The sequence below is a fragment of the Myodes glareolus genome, chromosome 16 (genome assembly GCF_982192425.1).
Source record: "Myodes glareolus chromosome 16, mMyoGla1.1, whole genome shotgun sequence".
NCBI classification, from domain to species: domain Eukaryota; kingdom Metazoa; phylum Chordata; class Mammalia; order Rodentia; family Cricetidae; genus Myodes; species Myodes glareolus.
The window spans coordinates 33,068,198-33,091,950 of record NC_142041.1 but is presented as its reverse complement, the minus strand read 5'-3'; the positions used below and the strand labels follow the sequence as shown (position 1 = coordinate 33,091,950).

Sequence of the window (23,753 nt, the reverse complement as noted above, 5' to 3'; positions counted from 1 at the left end):
AGGTTTTCTAATTTCTAAGGATTCACGGCTAAGCCTTTGGGTGTGCCCTCGCGATTCAAGTCTCTAGGGTTCTCGCTTGGGCCCTGTCTCTAACCCTGAGTCTTATCCTGTCAGTGACCCCTCCTTTCTTTCCCTGGTTCATCAGGGTTGTCATTTCACAATCAAAGCTCCTGGTTGCAGGAATCCTTCAACTTCCGAAGAGGGATTTAGTTACGTCACTGTCGGCTCCTCCCATTGGTCCGGGCGGGTGGGGCTCAACGCCATGATGTCAGACGCCTAATGGGGCGGAGCGACGGCTGGAAGGAGGAGGGAAGTAGGCCTTCAACATGGCGGCCGTGGTACTGGTGGTGGCTACGGTGACGGTCTGGCCCGGGGCGGATAGAGTTGGAATGGGGGTTGTTCGCTCTCCCTAGGGGCAGCGGGAGCCAGGCGGGGACTGAGCCCGGGAGGCCGGGCGGAGCCAGCACCTTTCAGCTTTCTGGACGGCAGCGGCATTCAGGTGAGGGGGCCTGTCTCTGGGTGAGAGGGAGAGGGGCGGAGTTGGGGGAAGGGGCCGGTACCGGGCGACTGTGGAGGAGGGAAGCTGGGGACCCGGTGCCTGGGGGCCCCGCGGAATGAAAGGAGCTGGAGTACCAGGAAGGGAAGGAGAAAGAGCCGTACGGCGACCGACGTCTAGGGCGGATTCTGGGCGAAGGGTCAGAGTGACGGGACCGGAGTTGAAGGGGCGGAGGGCAGACGGCAGACGGGGTGCGGGCAAATGAGTTGGGATTAAGGGGACTAAATCTCTCCTAGGAGACGGACTCAGTAGACCTCTCTGCCTTTCTAGTGGGAGCTCAGTGGGAGCTAGAGTAGGTCGAGGAGCGGAACCCAGGTTTAGTAAAGAAAGAGTGCTGGGGAGTTGAGGGCGAGCTTGTAATGTGAGCATTTAGTTAATTAGGCGATGAGATGAGGGAGAAAAAGAGATCAGACCAGGGTGAATGCTTTCGGAGGGAATCTTTGGTATTGTCTGGTCTTCTCTAGCTAGATCTTCCTTAGAGTTTCCTTTTTTTTTTTTCCCTGGGTGGAAATACCTGGGTTACCCACCTGGGTCTCATAAACAACCTCAAGTCTGTCTTTTAAGCCAAGCATTTGCTTTTAACCAGCGACCCTTGACCTCATGTAATTGTTTTCTGACTTGAGACTTAGAAATATGATTGCTTAAAAATTTTTTTGTGTTGAACTGGAGTAAGATTTTGGTACTTTTTAGACATCATAGTGTGTTGTAACCCAAAATTTGTCGTGTATTACATATAATGTTCTAGTTTTCATTCTTAGTGCTTTATCTGTTTCTTCAGTCCTAGTTGTTAGTATTTGGGAATTTGAATAAATATGGTGGATGCTTCTCTGTTGAATTTTTTTTCAGATTTGATGATAAAGCAAGGTATTTCATTTTCATTGATAAATAGTTCTTTTTAGGGTCTGAACAATTAAGAGCACTTATTCATGCAGAGGACCTGATTTCAGCTCTGTCCCTACATGGTGGCTCACATTCATCCATAACTCCAGTTCCAGGGGAGAGCTATGAAACCTGTTTCTGACCTCCATGACCACTAGGCAGGAGTGTGGTGCATGTATACAGCATGAAGGCAAAAACACTCATACACATAAAATAAGTAAATCTACAAAATTTGTATTTTTCCACCTGCCATCACACCCAGCCTAAAACATCCCCCCCTCCCCCAAACAGGGTTTCTGTGTATAGCCCTAGTGTCCTGGAACTCTTTCTGTAGACCAGGCTGCCCTCGAACACACAGAGGATCTACCTGCATCTGCCTCCTGAGTGCTGGGATTAAAGGCATGATCTCTGGGTTTATAAACATTTTTCTTCCTAGTTAAACTGAAAGTTTCCGTATTATCTTAAGCAAAGAACACAAAATGTCTAAAGTCACTAAGAAAAAGATTGCGTTAGGTATCATAAGTGAAGTTTTATAGATTGAGTTTTTGTTTCTGATTCATTCTGTTACTGAAAACCTACTGTATGTTTCATCAGTGCGTCATAGTTATGGGACAGGAGAATTAGTAGTTCTCTAGTAAATGCCCCTGTCGCTGCATAGCAGGTAACTAACCTATGGCCTCATGGAGAAAAAAGTTTTAATTTACAAAGATTGTAGTATGTAAATACAAAAACTCCTGAATTTTTACTTTTTTTTTTTCAAGATAGGGTTTCTTTATGTAGTCTTGCCTGTCCTGAAACTCGCTTTGTAAGCCAGGCTGGCCTTGAACTCACAGAGATCCCCCGCCTCTCCTGAGTGCAGTACCACCGCCCAGCTGAAATTTTTTAAACTTTTTTTTAGTATTTAAAACTTTTTACTTCATTGTGACATTTTCTGTGTCTGTTTTTGTTTCCTTTTTTAATTTTATTTTTTTAGTTTATTTATGTGTGTATGTGTATGGGTGTCTTTCCTGTATGTATGTCTGTGCATAGAAGAGAGTGTTCTGGAACTGGAATTTCACAGTTGTAAGGTTCTGTGTGGGTGCTGGAACTTGAATTTGGGTCTTTGGAAGAGGAGGTAGTGCTCTCTCTTGACCTCTGCGCTCTCTCTCCAACACCCCTCTTTCCTTTTCTTTTGAGACTTTCTTAGTATGTAACTCTGTCTGACCTAGAACCCTGCAGACCAGACTGGTTAAAGACTCAGACCCTCTTTCCTCTGCCGAGAGAGTTTGAGGATGAAAGGCATTTACCAGTACCACACTTGGCTGGCTTTATTTTTCCTTTTGATCCTAGTAAGGTACAGTAGATAGGCATTGTCAGTGATTATCAGTGCACATTTCTTTGACAAATGTCACTTGTGTCTTTAGCCTTTTTCCTTTTCTTTTTTTTGGTTTTTCGAGACATGGTTTTTCTGTGTAACAGTCCTAGCTGTCCTGGAACTAGCTCTTGTAAACCAGGCTGGCCTTGAACTCAGAGAGATCCGCTGGCCTCTGTCTGCCCAAGTGATGGAATTAAAGGTGTACGCCACTACTGCCCAGCCCTGCCTATTTAGTTTTTAAAATTAAATGACCATGTCCTGGCGGTGGTTGCGCTCTCCTTTAATCTAGCACTCAGGGAGGCCAAGGCAGGTGGATCTCTGAGTTTGAGGTCCAGCCTGGAAACAGTTCCAGGACAGTCAGAACAACCTGCAGGAATTGGTTTTTTCCTTCCCCCCATGTGGGTTCCAGGAACCAAACTTAGGTTGTCAGGTGTGGGTTCCTCTTTTACCTTTTGCTATGGCATTTAAAATTTATCAGGAGTGGTGTCATGTTCCTGTCATCTCAGCACTTCTGAGTTGTACAGGATCCCCTTGAACCGCATAGTGAGACTTTACCTCTCCTACTGCCCCAAAAGCTTAGGGTTCCTGAAGTTTAAGTAATGATACAAGTTCTTTTGAATATTTTCAGCATTGTAAATGTATCAATATTTCTGAATATAGGCACTGAGATATATTTTTTCTCTTATATTAAGTTTTTTTTTTTTTTGAGACAAGGTTTCTCTGTAGCCCTGTCTGTCCTAGAACTCGCTCTGTTGACCAGACTGACCTTGAACTCACAGAGATCCGCCTGCCTCTGTCTCTCACACTGGGATTATAGGCGTGCACCACCGCCACCACCACCAGCACCACCAGGCGCACGTATTCTTGCATCTATATTGGTTCTTAATCAGTGTCTGTGTAGCCCTGGCTGGCCTGGAGCTCCCTATGTAGACCAGGCTGGCCTCAGACTTCCAGTTGTTCTTTCTGCCTCACCATGCTTTGCTCAGTATCAGTTACTGATGCTTACTAAACACTTGCAGTGTCTGAGTCACTGCACTGGCTCCTGGTGGAATCTTGTGATGACTGAGTCAAGAGGCTGCCAGTATGTGTTGTGTTGCTTCATTTTCCTCTTTGGCACTTGAGATTGGGAAACTTAAACTGTTTTCTGATTTGGGGAGGGGGCTTAAGATGGTATCTGTTGTGTGATTTTTAAATTGGTATTTCCTAAAGTTGAGCTTGTTTTCATGTATTTGTTGGCAATTTGTACTTCTGGGAAGTTTGTATATCTTATTTTTGTCTTTTTTTTTGGGTTATTTCTTTTCCTGGTTGAGTAAGATTGCTTTATTTATTCCGGTTATCTTTTGGAGAGAGGGTCTTGATGTAGCCCAGGCTGACCTAGAATTCCTAATCCTGCCTTCATTTCTCAGGTTGGGAATCACAGGTGTAAAACACCACACATTCAGCTTATTTTTTGTTTGTTTGTTTGTTTTGTTTTGTCTTTTTGATTTTTGTGACAGGGTTTCTCTGTAGCTTTGGAGCCTGTCCTGGAACTCTGTAGACCAGGTTGGCTTTGAACTCACAGAGATCTGCCTCTGCCTCCCAGGTGCTGGGATTAAAGGTTTGCCCCCCACCACTCCACAGCTTAATTATTTTTTAATGTATGACTTATGAATATCTTCCTATATTTTATGACTGTCATTTTTTATTCTGTTTATGCCTTCTGGTGTGAGTAGCCCATGATTTTTTTTTATGTTGTTTTTTTAAAAATTATATGACCGAGTGCATGTTTCGAGGTGAGAGGACAATTTATGGGAGTTGGTTTGTTCCACCATGTGGATCCTGGGGTTTGAACTCTGGTCATCAGGCTTGGTGGCAACTGCTGAGTCATCTTGCCAGCCTTAGTTTTGAGCCAGGGTCTGGTTACATAGCTTTGACTGGCCTGAACTTTAGCCAGTGTACTCTTCTCTGCCTCCCAAGTGCTGGGACTACATGTGCAGTCCCACATCTTGCTAAAAACTCATTTTAATGAAATGAGCTTTTCTGTCTTTTATAACCCCTCCCCCCAAGATAGGGTTTCTCTGTGTGGCCCCAGCTGTCTTGGACCAAGCTGGCCTTGAACTCACAGAGACCGCGTGCCTCTGCCTCCCAAGTGCTGGAATTAACCAAGTGCTGGAATTAAAGATGTGCACCACCATCATTTGGCTCCCTTTTTTTTTTTTAAAGATTTATTTATTATATATACAGCATTCTGCCTGCATGTATGCCTGATCTCATTATGGGTGATTGTGAGCCACCATGTGGTTGCTGGGAATTGAACTCAGGACCTCTGGAAGAGCAGTCAATGCTCTTAACCACTGAGCCATCTCTCCAGCCCCTCCTTTTTTTTTTAAATTATTATTTTATGTGTATGTGTGAGTGCCCATGTATGGAATGTGCACCGTGTGCATGCCTGGTGCCCTCAGGAGGTCAGTAGACCTCCTGCTCATGCTCTCCAGGTGAGCACTCTACTCACTAAGCTGCATCCTCATCCCGGCCTTTTGAGTCTGCTGAATGGAGCTTAGTTGGCAGAGTGCTTGTGTGGTATACACAGAGCCCTGGGTTTGGTCCTCAGCATGGAATAAGATGCACACCTGTAATCCCAGCACTTTGGAAGCGGGGGCAGGACGACCAGTCATCTGTGGTTACATAGTTAATTTGGGGCCAGACTGGACTTGTCTCCGAAGATTGGGGGTGGGGAGTGGAGGAAGAAAGGGGAAAAAAGGCACTCAGGAGGCAGAGAAGCAGGTGAATCTTTATCAATTCATCCTGATCTGTAATATATTTACTTTCAGGCCAACCAGGGATACAAAATGATATCTTGTCTGAAAAGAAAAAAAAAAAAAGGAAGAAACCAAGAAGTAAAAAAAAAGTGGAGCCTAGTAGTAGAGACTAGGCCATTGGGCGTGCTGTCCTTGGAAGAATGAACTACTTCCCATGAAATGCCAGTTAGAGCCTTAAAGTTCCTGATCATAAAAGAGCAGGAACAAAGGGGGTGGGGGAATGACTCTTGGATAAGAGCTTTTGTTCTCTTTAGAGGACTGCCTTTGATTCTCAGCATTCACACTTAGGAGTCTCACAGTTGTGTTTAACTGCAGCTCCAGTGATGGGTGTCTAGGCTCTGCGGGCACCTGTGTCATGTGCACATACCTGTGTGTGGACACATACTTACAAATAATTAAAAAACAACATGCCGGGAGGTGGTAGCACACGCAAATGAATCTCTGTGAGTTAGAGCTAACCTGGCCTATAGAGCAAGTTCCAGGACAGGTTCCAAAGCTACAGAGAAACCCTGTATCGAAAAAACAACAAAACCCCAGCAGAATTGGCCTGTCTTCATCTGCTGCTTTCCTGTCTCACTGTGTGATGGCAGGTGCTGCTATCACAGTGAGGTCTTCATGGAAGCTGTTTGGACTTTTCAGCCTTGAACTGACTTTTACCTCTTTTATAAAAAGTGCTTTATTATGTTGCTTAGGGTGGTCTTAGACCCAGGGGCTCAAGCGCTTCTCCCTTCTGCGTTCCTAGTAGCTGGGCCTAGAAGTGCTCATTACCATGTCCATGTCCTGCTGTCTGTCCTGTAGCGCTCAGCTGTAGAGTGTGGCGGTAAAGAGCACATTGAGAAAATGTTACAGCTGGCTGAACCAGACGCGAAGCCGTTGTGATGAAACTGACCAAAGCAGCTCACAGATCATTACTGAGGGAAGCCAGGGCGGAAACCTGACGCAGGAACCAAAGCAGAGACCACAGAGGAATATTGCTTACTGGCTTTCTTTCTGTGTCTAGTTCAACCTGTTTTCCCAGGACCCCTGCCCAGGGGTGGTGCTGCCCTGTAGGCGCTACCACATAAGAAATGCTGCACAGACGTGCCAACAGGCCCATCTGATGGAGGGAACTCCTCAACTGAGGGTCCCTCTCCCAAATGACTGGAGTTTGTATTAAGGCGACAAAAACCAACCAACTCCCTGGGTGAGGTGACACAAGCCTACACTACATGGGAGGCAGAATTAGGAGAATGAATGCTCCTTACGGCCGGTTGTGTACTGTGAGTTCTAGGCCAGTCAGGGTTTGTAGTGAGACTGTCTCAGAAGAAAGAACAGGAACTGGAGAGATGGTTTAGCAGCTAAGAACAAACTTTGCTGTTGAGGATCCAAGTTCAGTTCCCAACACCCACATTAGGTGGTTCACAACTACCTGTAACTTTAACTCCCAGGGACCCAACTTATACACATAAACACATACAGATAATTAAAACTAGTGGAGATAAATTCTGAAGAAAGAAAGGGGTGGGTAAATCAGAAGAGAGCAACAAAACAGCTGGTAATCTGAATGCTAATTTGATTTCAGTTACCTTTAACTCCATACGTTGTTGTTTGTTGCCGCTTCAGTGACCTGTCCTCAGCCTCCTTTAATACTCTGTTGGGACGCATTCATGATCTACGTGGCTTTGCCTGCTTTGTTGGACAGCAGCATTTTAATCCTAATCCTGATTTTTTTTTTTTGACCTGGTCTTGTTTATGTATATCCTGGCTGGCTTGCTACTTGATATGGATGTAGCCCAGGCTGGTCTTGAGCTCACTATAGCCCTCCTGCCTCGGCCTTCTAAGTATTGAGGCAGGATCCTGCCATCACACCCATTTGTCTGAATATATGTATGTATGATATATATGTATACACACATATAAATATACACACACATATATCATATACACACATTTGTTTTTGTTCTTTTTAAGACAGAGTTTTTCTGTGTGGCATTGACTGTCCTAGAACTTGCTCTGTAGACTTCCTGCCTCTGTCTCTGCTACCATGATTAAAGGTGTGCTCCCCCACTGCCCTGCTGTCTGGATATTTTTGTATAATCTATTTTGTGTATTCTTTTGTTTGATGGAGACTTCTGTTGAAACTGTTTCTTCTTCATTTCAGATTTCATTCCAGATTTTTTTTTGAGATTTATTTATTTTATTTATTTATTTTATTTTAATTTATTAAATTTTATTTAATTTATTTTATTTTTTAATTATATGAGTTCAAGGGATTGGCTGTATGTTTGTGTACCGCCTGTGTGCTATGCCCATTGAGTCTGAAAGAGTTTTGGATGCCCTAGAACTGGAGTTACAGATTGTTGTAAGCCACCATGTGTGGGTGCTTGGAACCAAATCAGGTCCTCTTCCAAGAACATCAAGATCTCTTTAACTGCAGACCCATCTTTTCATATATATTTATTTTAAGATTTATTTTATGTGTATGAGTGTTTTGCCTGCATGTATATATGTACATCATGTGTCTGTCTGTACACTGTGGAGTGACCATCATCCCTTCCTCACATCACACCCTTTTGGAGACAGTGTTTCAGTATTTATAGACCAGGCTATCTTCAAAATTAGTGATATCCTGTTCTGCCTCCTGAGTACTGGTATTAAAGGCATGTGCCACTACACTTGTTGTGGGATATTTCTACATTGTATGAGGGTATTTTACTATGATTGGCTTAATAAAGAGCTGAATGGCCAATAGCAAGGCAGGAGACATTGGGGGGAACTTCCAGGTAGAGAGAGGAAATAGGAGATAGTTAAGGAACCAAGGAGATACCAGCAAGACACAGAGGGAGTTGAACATACAGAATCAAAGGTAAAAAGCCACATGATAAAATAGAGATTAATAAAAGCAGATTAATTAAAGTTATAAGTACTAGAAGGAGGAATAAACCTAAGCTAAGGCTGAGCTTTCATAGTTAATAATAAGTTAATAATAAGTCACCATGTCATTTGTGAGTTGGTGACCCAAAGGAAAGTTCAACTATATATGGTGCCCAACATGAGGTGCCAAATAATGTTTTTCTGTCTGTTTAGTGGCTACACATTAATCTACTGATATTTTAACTATCCTCTGCTGCTCAATGGCCCCTCAGTCAGTGCCCCACTGGCCACTCGGGCTGGGGCTGGTGGGACTGGAAGCCCTACCAGGCCTTGGGGTGGGGCACTGATGGGGGGACGCTGTGGGGGCTGCAGACGATAATTAAAATATCAGTAGATTCATTTGCAGCCACTAAGCAACAGAAAAGCATCACATATCTGTTCTTATTTATTTTTGCTTAATTGTATGCTTAAAAAGATGTATATGGGCATAGTTTTGCATGCCTTTAATTCCAGCACTTGGGAGGCAGCAGAGGGCGGATCTTCTGTGAGTTTGAGACCATCCAAAGTTACATAGTGAGACCATGTTTTGGAAAAAAAGATGTTAAAACACCCACATATTTTATTTATTTATTGTGAGTGTGCATGTTACATGTGTGTGTGTGTGTGTGTGTGTGTGTTTGTATGTATGTATGTATGCATGCTTGCGTTTGGGTGTGCATATGCGATGGTGCATGTGTATGTGTGGAAGTTAGAAAACAACTTCTGAGAGTTGAGTCCATTCTTTGACCTTGAATTCTGGAGATGGCGCTCAGGTCTTTTGGAGGGTCATATATATATATGAAATTCATAGGTATAAACATACACATATAAAATATATAAGTATATATTATATATTTTTATTATATGTGTATTTTTAACAGCTTGCTGCTGGGATTTGGTGGAACCAAAATGCTGTCTGTTTTGAGATTGAGTAGGGCTTCTGGCTGGGCCCTTGTTGGTGGGTCTCTTGGCTGGACTTCATGATAGGGAGATGCTACTGACTGACTTTTATGATGGGGAGGACTGTATCAGGGTGCGGCAATTGTCTTCGGGCAGATTGGGCTATGCTTTAGTTCTACTTCATAGCTGAACTGGCTGTAAACTGGGGTCTGGAATAATGTGAGCTACATGTGCCCTCTAAGGTTGGGTGGGGTCATTTGGCTGCATTCTTTCTGAGTAGGGCTATTGGCAAACAGTATTCCAAAGTTTGGTGGGGTTGCTGGCTGTTCTGGTCCAGTGTGTCTGAGCTTGGGCTTTGTGATTGGATGGAATGGCAGATGTACTCTCCAATCTGTTTTTGGATTGAGGTAATCAATCCCAGCATTTGAGTGGCAGAGTGAACTTCCTCCAAGTTCAAGGCCAGCCTGGTTTATGGAGTTAGTTCCAGAACAGCCAGAGCTACAAAGTGAAACCCTATCTCACAAAGACCAAAAAATAAATAAATAAAAGGAAAAAGAAAAAAAAAAAACTTGGGGGAAGCTGTCAGGTGTATTGGAGAATAGACATCACTTTTGGTTTATCTGTTTTTGGCAAACTAGCTAGAGCTGAAGTAAGTGTTAGCTGCTACGTGACCTCGGTGTATGCCTGAGTGCACTTACTTTATGCTTTGGGTTAAACATTCTGTACTGCTTTCTGAAACTTTCAGATTGGCCATGGGGAATGCTTTTCAGAGTACAATAGCCTTAATTAGCCATTTCTCCAGAGAATAGGGTTAGGACTTTAAAGTGTTTCTTTGTCAGGCTGGTATTGATGACTTTCTGTTTTACTGGAACACTTCAGTTCTGGTAACTCGAGACTGTGTGTGGGAGTGGTAGTATGGTTTGGAGAGTGTCATTAGAGTTGGTAGATGATCAATTTGTTAACCTGATTTAGTACTATCAATTTTTGGTAGATTGTTTAGTGACTAAAAGAGCGAGGTTTCTAGTATACTTTGTATAAAACAGGCATTTCATTTGAAGCATTTAAATTACACAGATGATACTCCTTGGACTCTTAGAACACTGGTGTGCCCTTCATTCACCTGATTCTTTCCTGTCCCATCCCTTTATTTCAGAGTTGTCTGTCCTCTTGAAATTTTGTCATTTCCTTTTCTTTATGAGTGACATACTTAGATGCTTTTTTAAAAAAAAATTTATTTATTTATTTATTATGTATACAGTATTCTATCTGTGTGTATGCCTGCAGGCAAGAAGAGGACACCAGACCTCATTACAGGTGGTTGTGAACCACCATGTGGTTGCTGGGAATTGAACTCAGGACTTTTGGAAGAGCAGGCAATGCTCTTAACCTCTGAGCAATCTCTCCAGCCCACTTAGATGCTTTTTTCTTCCCATTTTGTACGTGTTTGTGAATGTGATGTGTATGAGTGATGTACTCATTTGTGTGTATAGGTTAGAGGAGGAAGATGTTGGGTGTTTTTATTCTTTACTTTTGTTTTGTTTTTAAGACAAGGTCTCACAGAATCAGGCTCATTCTATTTCTGATAGCCTGACTAGTCAGCAAGCCCTAAAGATCATCCAGTCTCTGTCCACTGTGGGCTTGTAAGTGTGAGACACCATCTCCAGGCTTTCTTTCATTAATTTTTAAAAATTATATTATTTATGTGTATGAGTATATCCATGTGTGTGTGTGTGTGTATGAGTGCCTGAAGAGGCTAGAAGAGTGTTTCAGGTATCCTGGAACTGGAGTTACAGGTAGTTATGTGGGTTAGGAACCAAATTCTGGTCTTCTGGAAGAACAGTAAGTGCTCTTAACCATGTTTTCAACTCCTTGTGCAGTTTCCTGCCTGGGTGCTGGGCATCTGAACTTGGGTCCTCATGTTTGCATAGCATTTTAGTCACTGAGCCATCTCACCTCTCTGTTTTGCTTTGAGACAGTGTTTCTGTAACTGGAGGTTTCTCTCTCACCTGCCAGTTTCCAAATAGCCATTTAGAGGCATAACATTAATAATAAATGGCCGATGGCTCAGGCTTATTACTAGTTAGCACTTGCATGTAAATTAGCCCATTTCCATTAATCTGTGTATTGCTGTGTGACCATGGTGTTATCTCATTTTTTCATGTCTTGCTTCTTCCATGGCTGAATGGTGTCTCTCTTGATTCTACCCTTCTCCTCTATCTCTGCTTGGGTTTCCTGCCTGGCTCTATCCTGACTTGCCATAGGCCAAAGCAGCTTTATTTATCAATCAATGAGAGCAACACATATTCATAGCGTACAGAAAGGCATCCCACAGCAGGTCTAACTGTGTATCCCAGGTTGGCCTTTAACTCAAGAGATCCACTTGCCTTTCCCTCCTGAGTGCTTAGGCTTGTATCTCTATGCTTGACTCCTTTCCTTTCCTTTCCTTTCCTTTCCTTTCCTTTCCTTTCCTTTCCTTTCCTTTCCTTTCCTTTTTTTTTTTTTTTTTGTAAGATATTCTTGTCTCTGTGTGTATTTGCACATAAATGCAGGTAACGGAGTAAGGAAGATGATGTCAGGTTCCCTGGAGTTACAGTAAGGTTTCCAGACATTAATATCCTCTGCAAGAACAGTAAGCGCTTAACCTCTGGGCCATATCTCCAGCCCTCCACTTCTGGCTCTACCTCCTACAGGTGTGCTCCCGAAATTCTTTGATATAGGTGTTGAAGACCAGGTTTTGTGAATTTTTGGCAGAGGGACATAGTTGCTTGTAAACTGGAGTTTCAGTTGGTACTCAGTTAAGTGTTTGGAATGGAGGCGTACAACAGGGCTTTAGATTAATAGTTCAGTTAAGATAGCAAACTTCTTTTAAAAGTTGTTAGAGTTGAGTGGTGGTGGCACACGCCTTTAATCCCAACACTTGGGAGACAGAGGCAGGCCTCTGTCTGTGAGTTTGAGGCCAGTCTGGTCTGCAGAGCTTGTTCAAGGATAGCTAAGGCTGTTACTGACTGAATTCACAGAGATCCACCTGTCTCTGCATCTTGAGTGCTGGGATTAAAGGAGTGTGTCTCCAAGCTGTTTTTGCTTTGTTTTCAAAATAAAAAGTATCTTGAATATAGCAATGTAAGACTTATTTTTAGGGTGCAGAAAATTTGGGTACTTAATTTTAAGTATATGATTTAAAGTATTCAGGAAGACAATTTTGATGTATTGACATAATTTGGAAAAACATCTTAGATTGCTTTTGATTAATTTGGTTGGGATAGTGTAGCAAAATATCCTTAGATAAATCAGAACTGGTTAGAAAGGCTAGGTTGGTTTGGAGTTAAGTAGAAGAACAATGTAGTCATGCTTTGGGCTGGGAGTGTTGTTGGGTAGCAGAGTGCTTGCCTGGCATGTGAAGGCAGATTTGAGTCCTGTACTGTAAAAACCAAACCAAACCAAACCACTTTCCCAGAAAGACAAATACCTGAGCTAATGGGAGCTCACTAACTCTAGCCAGACAGGGAAGGAACCAGCATAGGACCAAACTAGACCCTCTGAATGTGAGTGGCAGATGTATGGCTGGGGCAGACTGTGGGGCCACTGGCAGTGGGCCCAGGATTTATCCGTACTGCTTGTACTGGCTTTCTGGGAACCCATTCTCTTTGGATGATACCTTGCTCAGTCTGGATGTAGTAGGGAGGGCCTTGGACCTTCCCTAAAGCAATGTGCCTTACCCTTTCTGATGAGGAGTAGATGGGGGTGGGAGTGGGGGGTGAGAAGGTGGAGGAAATAGGAGGGGAGGGAGTGGGAACTGGGGTTGGTATGTAAAATGAAAAAAGATAGTTCTTTTTAAAAAAAATAAGAAAAAGCTTCCCCTCAAGTTCTGCTTTTGCCCATTTACTGATATTGTTTTCCTATTTCTAAGTATCTCTTTGTTACCAAATGAGCTGTTAGTATGAACAATGTCAGTAGATTGATTTTCTGTCTAAGATGACAATGTCATGACAGTTTGCCAGCTAGTCACATATGGGTTCCTGTATTTAAGTTTTCTTAAAATTAATCAAAGAGAAATTACAAATTGTAAGGTAGCATTCAGGTTTTTTAATTTCTTAAGATTTAATTTAATCTTAAGTGCATTGATGTTTTGTCCACATTCATATCTATGTGAGGGTGTCAGATTCCCTGGAACTGTAGTTACATACAGTTGTGAGCTGCCATGTGGGTGCTGGGAATTGAACCCGGGTCCTCTGGAAGAACATTCAGTGCTCTTAACTGCTGAGCCATCTCTCCAGCTCCTAATTTAATTTTTTTGAGGCAAGGGCTTATTGTGGTCCTCACTGGCTGTTGATCCACTTGTGTGTCCCTAGTCGCAGCTGGAGTTTACTGTGTTTGAAAACTGCTGGAAGAACAGAAAAGTTGTGTTTGGTACTAGGTCTTTCGGGTTAGATCGGTAACCTCTAGTGTGATAGCAGTGCCCTCAGCCCTTGAGACTTACCATTGAATGTTATCTTTCAAAACATTACACATACTTTGTTAAAAAGAAATAAGAAACTTACCTTTTTTTAAATTTTGATTTTTGAGTTCAGCTTTGGTATAATATATTCTGAGTTATTTATTTTACCCAAGTTCCCAAGTATACCTAAAGTGCCATTTTCCATTGTCGGGCAGTGGTGGCTCACACCTTTAATCCCAGCACTTGGGAGGCAGAGACAGCTGGATCTCTGTGAGTTTGAGGCCACCCTGGTCTACAAGAGCTAGTTCCAGGACAGGCTCCAAAGCTACAGGGAAACCCTGTCTCGAGAAACCAACACCAACAATGTCTTTGGTGTTCTTTTAGTTTCCTTCCTTCCTTCCTTCCTTCCTTCCTTCCTTCCTTCCTTCCTTCCTTCCTTCCTTTTCGAGACAGAGTTACTGTGTGTTGAATTTTTCTGCCTCAGCCTCAGGGGTGGGAGGTTACAGGTGTGCTAAGAGAGATATAGTTCACTGAACCTTTTATTTCTTTTTTTCTTCTTTTTTGAGACAGGGCTTTTCTGTGCAGCCCTGGCTGTATAAATCTCTGAGTTTCAGGACAGCCAGGGCTACACATAGAAACTCTGTCTTGAAAAACAAAACAAAATGTGTATGAGTGTTTTGCCTACATGTATGAATATGTGACTGGATTGTTTATGTGAGTCCTTCAGATCCACATGATTGCATAGCACCAAGGGGCAGGGTCACTAGCCTTAGTAGGTGACCCTGTGCCTAAGTAGGTTACCATGGTCCTCAGCAAGTGTTCCTGCCCCTCAGTAGGTGACCCTGACCCTATCCATCATAGGTGATCCTGTCTCTCCGTAGGTGACCCTGTTCCTCAGTAGGTGATCCTGGAGTCTATTAGAGATTGGTTAAAATTTTAGGTGTAGGTCATGGGTAGAGTGCTTGCCTAGCATTACAAGGCCTTCTGGTGCAGTACTATATTCTGTCAATCATGTTTTAAATAAATGCTGATTGGCCAGGCAGGAAGTATAGGTGGGAAAACCCGACAGGAAGTAGAGGTGGAGCAAAGAGAACAGGAGTATTCTGGGAAGCAGGAAGCTCCCTCTGCCAGTTCAGCCCAGACCACCGAAGAAGCAACATGTAACCTGTCCCACTGTGAAAGGTACCAAGCCATGTGACTAACATAGATAAGAGTAATGGGTTAATATAAGCTACAGGAGTTATTAATAAGTAGCCTGGGCTAATGGGCCAATCAGTTTTATAATTTGTGGAGATCTCTGTGTGATTTTCTTTGGGACTTGCCGGTTGTGGGGAACTGGGCAGGACATAAACCCCAGCAAGCCAGCACTCATGTTACAGAATGACACCCACGTGGATAACTGCACCCACAGAAAGCCTGAGAAAGCTTGGGAAAGAATAGAGTAAAGCATGTTTTCTTGGTAGCAGCAATTTCTCAGGTCTGCTTCCTGACTCAGCTTTAGCTGCAAAACCTTGCAGCTCTTTTAAAAGGTCCTGCCACGAAACACTTAAATGGTGTTGATGAAAAGTTGACCGCATACTTTTTTCAGTTTTCAACCAGGCCTTGGATTAAGTTATGGCACCTGGTTCTCCTGACCCCCTTCCTAAGAGAAAAAGAAAAGGAAAGGAAGTGTTCATGTAGAGGCACATTTATTTCCGGTGTATTGACTGCTGCTTTTTAGTCTTGCTGACATGACTGTCCCTGAACTCAGTCCTGTTGCCTCTGCCTCCTGAGAAACTTAGATCACAGCCTGAAATCTAGTATCTGTGATACTCGTGTGTTTCGGGAGATTTATTGTCATTTTGTTCAGCAGGTTTTGTAAAGTGTTGTTACAGGTATTTCAAAAGGCATCTGGGGGCTGGAGAGATGACTCTGCGGTTAAGAACATTGTTGCTTTTCCAGAGGACCCAAGTTAGGTCCCAGCATCCACTTCGGGTGACTCTCACATTCCAGTAGTTAAGCCTCAGGGAACCTGGTGCACTGCATGTATGTGCACCTCTACACACGTGGCATGTAGACACATAGGCATACAGATTTTAAAATAAAAATGAAAAAGGGTATTCTGATAGGGCGTGGTGGTATTCACCTCATTTTCAGTATTTGGAGTCAGAGGCAGGAAGCCAGAGAGCTTGAGACTATTCTGGATTACATAGTGCAAGGCCAGTTCAACGAAATCTCACTTCAGAAACAAACAAAATTACCATAACATCAAAGGCTGGACATAGATTTTAGTAGTCTAGTGTTTGCATAGTTAATATCTGGCAATTTATGAGTGGTCATTCTGTGTATCGTGTCAATTTATAACTGAGATCTTCATGGGTTGTACCCTGTGTAGTTAATAACTGTTACAACTCTAAGACATCTCCAACCCACCCCTGAGTGTTTGGGTGTTCTTAGTGGACTAGAAGTCATTGGGTTCTTCTTCATTCATTGTTATTGTTCTGGGGTAAAATCTGTGATTACTTACACATCATTGTGTGTCTTAAATAATAACAAGGCTGGGTGTTGGTGGTGCGGTGCATGCCTTTAATACTAGTACTCAGGAGGCAGAGATAGGCAGATCTTTGTGGTTTTGAGGGCAGCCTGATCTACAGAAGTAGTTCCAGAATAGCCAGGGCTTAGCTAGGGCTACACACACACACACACACACACACAAAGGGAGAGAGAGAGAGAGAGAAGAGAAGAGAAAAGAAAGACAAACAAATTAGCTTCTCTTATATTAGGCTTTCTTTTGAACTTCAGGAGTGAGAAGTAAAGACTTTTTTTTTTAAAGATCTATTTATTTATTATGTATACGATGTTCTGGCTGCATGTACGCCTATACGCCAGAAGAGGGCACCAGATCTCATTTCAGATGGTTGTGAGCCACCTTGTGGTTGCTGGGAATTGAACTCAGGACCTCTGGAAGGAAAGTCAGTGCTCCTAACCTCTGAGCCATCTCTCTAGCCCCTCGAGAAGTAAAGACTTTGTGAGTCCTAAAACATTAGTATTCTGTTTTGATTTTTTTGCCTCTATTTTTTTGTTTAGTCTTAAGACATAGTACTAAAGAAATCTTTCCTTGTTTTTTAGGTTCTAAATGGCTTCTAAGAAGTTGGGTACAGATTTTCATGGTAAGTGAAGTGTTAAATATTGTGTTTTAAGTTATGATTTGATCAGAAAATATAAATTGTTTTAGTATTGTGTTTCTAAGCACCCAGGAATATATGGCACTGTGAGGCCTACAAGTAAACCGTGTTGTACTAGGTATTAGTATTGAAAAAGTAAAATTAATCAGTTAGTTATGTCTCGTTGTCTGACTAGTTCTGCCAGTACATTAGTTCACTAGAATTGGTCCAGAAAGAAACCATGACCCAGTTGGTAGTGAGAATGAGAGTCATGTACAGGAGGCACTGTCTTCTGACCAGTGAATTGTGGATTATGTCCTGGGCCTTCTGTGCTGTTCAGTTACAGTAGGCAGAACACCTTAGGGAGTTAAAGCCGTTGTTGTTTGACAGTTCTGACCAGATTACCATGGCCTTGTCTGAGTATCTTTTTCTAAGTGCTGCATTGCTAGCTATTTCCACACTGGTAAGGGGTTGAGAATGTAGCTCAGTGGTCAAATGTACCAGGCCTTTTCTTTTGGGCCACCAATCAGCTCCCAAGTCATGACATGGAAACTTCTTATTAGTTATGAATGTTTGGCCTTATGTTTGTCCCACTATCTCATAATGTAACCTGTTTCTTTTTATCTCCCTTTCTTTCCTTCTACATGTCTTTTACTGCTTCTCATGTCTGGCTGGCTGGCAGTGCCTGGCTTCTCCCTCATTCTCTCCTTTTCTCCTGCTTTTTTGTTTGTTTGTTTTTGAGACGGGGTTTCTTTGTAGCTTTTGGAGCTTGTTCTTGGACTCACTCTGTAGACCAGGCTGGCCTCTAATTCATAGAGATCTGTCTGTCTCTGCATGTACTGCCACTACCCAGCAAAGATCTAATTAATTTGTATAGTGTTCTGTGTTCATGTAACCCTGTAGACCAGAAGAGGGCAGATGGTTATGAGTCACCATGTGGTTGCTGGGGCTTGAATTCAGGACTTCTGGAAGAGTAGCCAGTGTTCTTAACCGCTGAGCCATCTCTCTAGCCCTGCTGCTTATTCTCTCTGCCCACCAGGCCCACCTAGCCCTCTTCTGCCTAGGCTATTGGCCATTCAGCTTTTTTTTTTCTTCTCTTTTTCTTTTTTTTCTTTTTCTTTTTACATTTTAGACCAATCAGGTGCCTTAGGCAGGCAAGGTGAACCAAAAGGAACACATCTGTACATAATTAAATAGATGCAACATAAGCAAACTTAACACACACCTTTACATAGTTAAAGTAATGTTCTGCAGCATAAAGAAATGTAACCCATCTTTACATAGTTAAAGTGATATTTCACAACAGTTGAATGCTTCACATATCTGAGACATGGTCATGGGTTTGATTCTTTAGTACTGGGGGTGTGGTGGAAATCCATATTATTCTAGAAAGTAATAATATTTTTATTCTTTGTGTTAAAAAAATGATTGTTTCACTGGTACCCATGCTCTCACTGCCCAGAAAGCAAGAAAAAGTTCGTAGAGAGCTCTTAAATCAAAGACATCTGTTGTGAGGAGTCTCATCAGTTCAGACGGGTCTGTGTCAGACAGGTGTAGGTTCTGAGAATACAGATGTGGCATAGTGGCACACAGTGTAATCCCAGCTACTTGAGGACAAGGATATCTGCGTCAGGTACCAATACTTTGTTTCCCAAACAAAACAGAACAACCCAAATAAAATGATTTTGAGACTACACCTTCAAATAAGACTTGACTTGGCTACAAGAAACCTATGTTTCCTTTGAAAGACAATAAGTATAATAAAACAGCTACGTAGTATGCTAGAAGAAAAGAAATACTGCGAGGTCAAGTCAGACTGCATAGTGAGGTAGGGTGCTGCAGTTAAACCTGGCTCAGAAACGTTTGAGCAGAGTTGAAGACATGAAGGAGTGAATTGTGACTCCAAGAGAAGAGCATTCCAGATAAAGAAACAGCGGGTATGGAACATTTTAGGGCAGATTTGAGCTTGACATCATTTCAGGCAGAGGTCCTCGTGACTCAGGCGGTAATCCAAAGGACAGTTGTTAGATGTGGACAGAAAGATCCTAGGAGGCTTTTTTAGGTCGCTGTGAGTACTTTTTTTTTTTTTTTTTTTTGGAGACAGGGTTTCTCTTTGTAGCCCCGGTTGTCCTGTCCTTGAACTCACAGAGACCCACCTGCCTCTGCCTCTGGAGTGCTGGGATTAAAGGTGTGCGCCAGGCCCTGCAAGTCCTTGGATTTTACATTGAGTATAATTGAAAACAAACCCAAACCCTTATAGTGAAGTAGACGGAGTAGACAGGTCTCGATCAGGTAAGCTGACCGAGAAGGGACTTAGGAGAGTCTAAGTGAATGTGCGTTCACCTAAGTTATAGCAAAATAAGTACTAAGGTTATTTGCTAATGTTTTCTTTTTTTTATTATTATCATTATAGGGACTTTCAGTTACCTTGATGATGTCCCATTCAAAATAGGAGACAAATTCAAAACACCAGCTAAAGTTGGTCTACCTATTGGTTTTTCCTTGCCTGATTGCTTACAGGTTATCAGAGAGGTGCAGGTAAGTCGTGAATTTTATTTAGTGTTTAATGCATTGATAAATTTGGATAATGCTGTTCTTACACCTTTCATTTTTTTCTTGTTGCTCCTATTAATGCCTGGTTTACAGTGGTACCCAGACCTCCATTTATATGTTTAATGCATACATAGATTTTGTTTAGCCCATATATATATATATATATATATATATATATATATATATATATATATATATGGTCTCAGTGCTTTCCTTGCACTGAATTTGCACAAAGCAAATTCCAGTTACCCATTTCAGATACTCGCCTCTTTCCTTTGCTGATGTCCTCGTTGTCTTTCAGATAACGTTTTCCTTTTGTTGTGCTCACACTTAGTCTTCTCCCAGGCTGTTACAGTAGCAGTTGGCTCTGCTGCTTGCAAGGTTTTCCCCATCATTTCTAGAATAATGATTTTAAGGCTTTAAAATTATTTTTAAAAGTTTATAATTCAGTGATTATTAAATCAAACATAGGGACATCAGGTTTTGTCAGAGCACGTTCGACTGTCTTCATGTTCCAAGTCAGCAAGAGTTTGTTGAATATACTTAGTGCATTTTTCCCTATACCTAACTTTCCTCGTGAGTTGTCTCTGGGTGGAGTAGTCTCTTTCTGACTGTACAGAACTGTGCCTAAATGTTCTCCAGGGTTTCTTTCTCAACTCTCTCCTCTTGAGAGCTAAGTTATATAGAAATGCACGAAATTACTTCTTGAAAGCACCGAAAAACTGAGTGTTACTTGATAAGAGCCTGCCTTTGGGAGGTGCTCTTCTGGGGGCTGAGTCAGCTCAGTGTCCTCAGAGGGGCTTCCAGCCTAGGGGTGTTGTGAGAAGCCCTGAGAGCACAGTGTACTCACACGTGGTCCTGCCATGACAGAACTTTACTCCACCTTGTTGGAAAGGAAATTTTGTTTCTGGGGACTCATTAGGACATCAGCATGTCACTTTAAAAGGTTTTCCTTCTAGAGTCTGTGTGCAGAATCCAGTTGCTTTGTTTTTCTTTTTTGTTGTTTTTGTTTTTGTTTTTCAAGACAGGGCTTCTCTGTAGCTTTTGGTTCCTGTCCTGGAACTAGCTCATGTAGACCAGGCTGGCCTCAAACTCACAGAGATCCGCCTGCCTCTGCCTCCCGAATGCTGGGATTAAAGGTGTGCTGCCCAACTCTCAATTGCTTTGTTTTAATAACTTTATTGAGACAAGATTTACATACCTTGAAATGAACTTTTTCAAGCTATACTTCAGTGATTTATTTGTTTGTTTTTGAGACAGGATTTCTAGCCCTGGCTATTGTGGAACTAGCTCTGAAGACCATGCTGGCTGATCTTTCTCTGACCAGGCTCAGAGATCCACCTGCCTCTGTGTCCCAAGTGCTGAGATTAAAGATGTAGTCACTTCCACCCCACCTGATTTTTTTTTAAATTAATTTTAATTTGTGTTCTTTGGTGTTTTGCCATGGGTGTCAGGTCCCCTGGAACAGGAGGTACAGACAGTTATGAGCTGCTATGTGGGTGCTGGCAATTGACCCAGGGTCCTCTGGAAGAGCAGCCAGTTCTCTTAACTGCTAAGCCATCTCTCTAGTTCCCTGGTCGGGGTTTTTAATATTCACAGTTGTGTAAACTTTTAGAATATTTTATTTCTCCTGCCCCCAAAAGAAACCTTCTGTGGTCTTTGTGACAGACACATTTAATTTAGGTTTTTGTAATTGGAGTCCTAGGCCAGAGGTCTCAATCTGGAGACTCCTAGTGAACCAGGTCTGCTCCTTCATCCCAAAAGGCCAAATGAAGAGATGAATGGTGATGAAGACATGAACGTAATGTATTCTCAGGTTGGACACCTACTGGCAGTCTAATTACTAAGTAGCAGCAGTCTAGTTATAAAGCCTGTCTGTCCCAGGAGGCTGATAACCGTCCTGGTCTGCAGTATAAGCTGGAGGTTTGCACAGCTAGACATCTTGGTCTGGTTGAGCATTATTTCAGAATGAAGCCTTATTGTTGATAAACAAGTTGCTGCAAGACATAAAGTGTGACTCCTTTTGAGCACTTCTTTCCCTCCTAACCAGAGAGCTGTAGTGAAATGTACAGTTCTGCACAGAAAAGAAAAGAAAAGTTGCTGCTGCCTGGCAGGGAAGTGTGAGCCTTCAGAACAGGTGTTAAAATATTAGACTGTTTGTTCCTGGAACCCACGTGAGTGTGAGAGAGAATACTTCGGAAAAGGGCCAGTTAACACTTACCTTGCTTTTAGTTCCTTGTCAGACACCTTCAGACCCAAGCAAAGAGTCAGTGATTTTAATAAAAGCAGCCTCTCAGTCCCTGTTACATTGCTATGGCTGAGTAGTATTGCTCTTATGTGGGTATGCCACACTTGTGTATTCATCAGTTGATAGACATGCTTGTAGTTTCTATTTTTGACTATCTTGACCAGTATTGCTATGAAGGTTTACATACAGACTTTCCCTTCTTTCTCATTCTCCTGGATGTACAAAGGTGGAATCGCTGGGCCCTTCCATAACTGTGTAAAGGAACTACCAGATGATATTCCAAAGTAGCTCACTGTGTCCTTTTATTCACACTAGCACTGGAGGTGTGTTCCAGTTTTGTCCATCTTACCCACCTGTGGTAACTGTCTCTTTCATTATGTATTTTGTGGATGTGAAGTTGTATTTTGTGGCTTTGATTTTCATTTTACTAATGACACTAAGCATCTTAAGTGGTTTTGAGTACTGGATAGATAATCTTTTTTAAATGGAGACTTCATTGGGCCCTAAGGTACGTTTTTACCTTATATCTTTTACCGATACTTTCCTTGCTCCATTTTCCTGATAATAAATAATCATTAAATACCTTTCTTGTGTTTGCAGTCCTTGTAATAATATAATTTAAAAAAAACCCCAGAGCTAGAGATGTAGCTTAGTGGTAGCATGTGTGCTCTACATGCACAAAGCCCTTGGTTTATCTCTGTCACTGTACACAGACATACATATAAATACACCAACATGTACACACAATTGAAAATATAAGAACAAGAGGTGAGATGAATGAAGCCTTGGGTTTATTGCTACCACTGCACGCGTGCGTGCACACACACACATATATACACACAGCATACACATACAATTGAAAAAATAAGAGAGTCATGATGATTTTTGCTAGGAGTAGACACATATGTTGTAGTCCCATAGGCTTGGGAGTCTGAGGCAGGAGGTTCACTTTCATGCAGCAGTTTGAGGCCAGCATAGCGAAGTGGGTAGCCTTGTATCACTTACCTTCCTCATTGCTGACAGGATTCCTAAGGAAACCACTTAAGGTAGAGAAAGGATTTATTTGGATTATGTTTTGGGGAAAGTAGTCCATCATGGCAATGGAGGCATGCTGTGGGACTGGTTTCTCTCTGCTGCCACATGAGTGTGAGGTAGCTGATCCCATTGATAAGTTGAATAAGGGGCTATGGCCCCAGCCCTTCGGGCAAGTCCCACCTCCTTGAAGTTTCATAACTTGTCAAATGAGCGACATTAGCTGTGGACCAGCTGTTCCAGCGTATGAGCCTGCCAGGTAATTTCACTTTCAAGCCTTCATAGTCTACTCGTAGGCCCCATAGGCTGGCCTGGAATCTGGGCTGGGCTGTATCCCTCAAACGTCCCCCAGCCAGGCCCCCCTAACTAAAGGTTCCACAACTTAGCCCACCTGGGGATGAAAGCACCTGAACATCGTTTCTTTTTCCTTTATGGCCTAACTGATACATTCAGCAAATCTGTTTTGACTTTCAAATTTTTGCCACTTTAGATTTTGCTGGGTACCTCTTTTTTGGTCTGTGAGAAGCATTATGTTCGAAGTCCTCACTCACTGCATAGAGGAGGAGAGCTGGGCGGAGAATTGTGTAAACCACTTATAGGGTTGTTATTCTCTCTGTGTGTCTCTCTCTTTCTCTCTCTGTTGTTGTTCTCCACACCCCACCCCCGCAAGAATCTCATTAAAAAACCCTGGTTGACCTGGAATTCATTATGTAGAAGAGGCTGCCCTCAAACCCAGAGATCCGCCTTCTTAGTGCTATTTTGGATTTTTTTGAGACAGAATCTCATTCATCTCATTCTGTTCTCAAATTCAACTAAGAAGTTGAGGATGATTAGGAGATCTGCATGTCTCTACTTTACAAATACGGAGATTACAGGGGTGAGCCATTCTGTCCTGCTTTTATATGTTTTGCTTTCAAATGATGAAAACTAACCAGTGGACCTTTAATCCCAACACTCAGGAGG

At 42.4% G+C, this 23,753-nt stretch overlaps 1 protein-coding gene and 1 long non-coding RNA gene across 3 annotated transcripts in view; both read left to right on the top strand.

Moving 5' to 3' along the window:
• The first annotated feature begins 286 nt into the window (after positions 1 to 286).
• The window catches only part of Ubap1 (ubiquitin associated protein 1), a 33,050-nt gene continuing 9,583 nt past the window's right edge, over positions 287 to 23,753 (top strand). Inside the window, exons 1-3 of one of the 2 annotated variants that reach the window (XM_048420314.3) lie at positions 287 to 499; positions 16,923 to 16,963; positions 19,371 to 19,495. In XM_048420314.3, the coding sequence (XP_048276271.1) occupies positions 16,930 to 16,963; positions 19,371 to 19,495 (159 nt within the window). In that variant the 5' untranslated portion in view covers positions 287 to 499; positions 16,923 to 16,929. The remainder of the gene's footprint in view (positions 500 to 16,922; positions 16,964 to 19,370; positions 19,496 to 23,753) is intronic. The other variant, XM_048420312.3, reaches the window with a different exon arrangement.
• Positions 21,053 to 22,341, top strand: LOC146891450 (uncharacterized). Its single transcript, XR_014997334.2, has 2 exons — positions 21,053 to 21,326; positions 21,985 to 22,341. It is a non-coding gene; the product is annotated as an uncharacterized LOC146891450 (long non-coding RNA).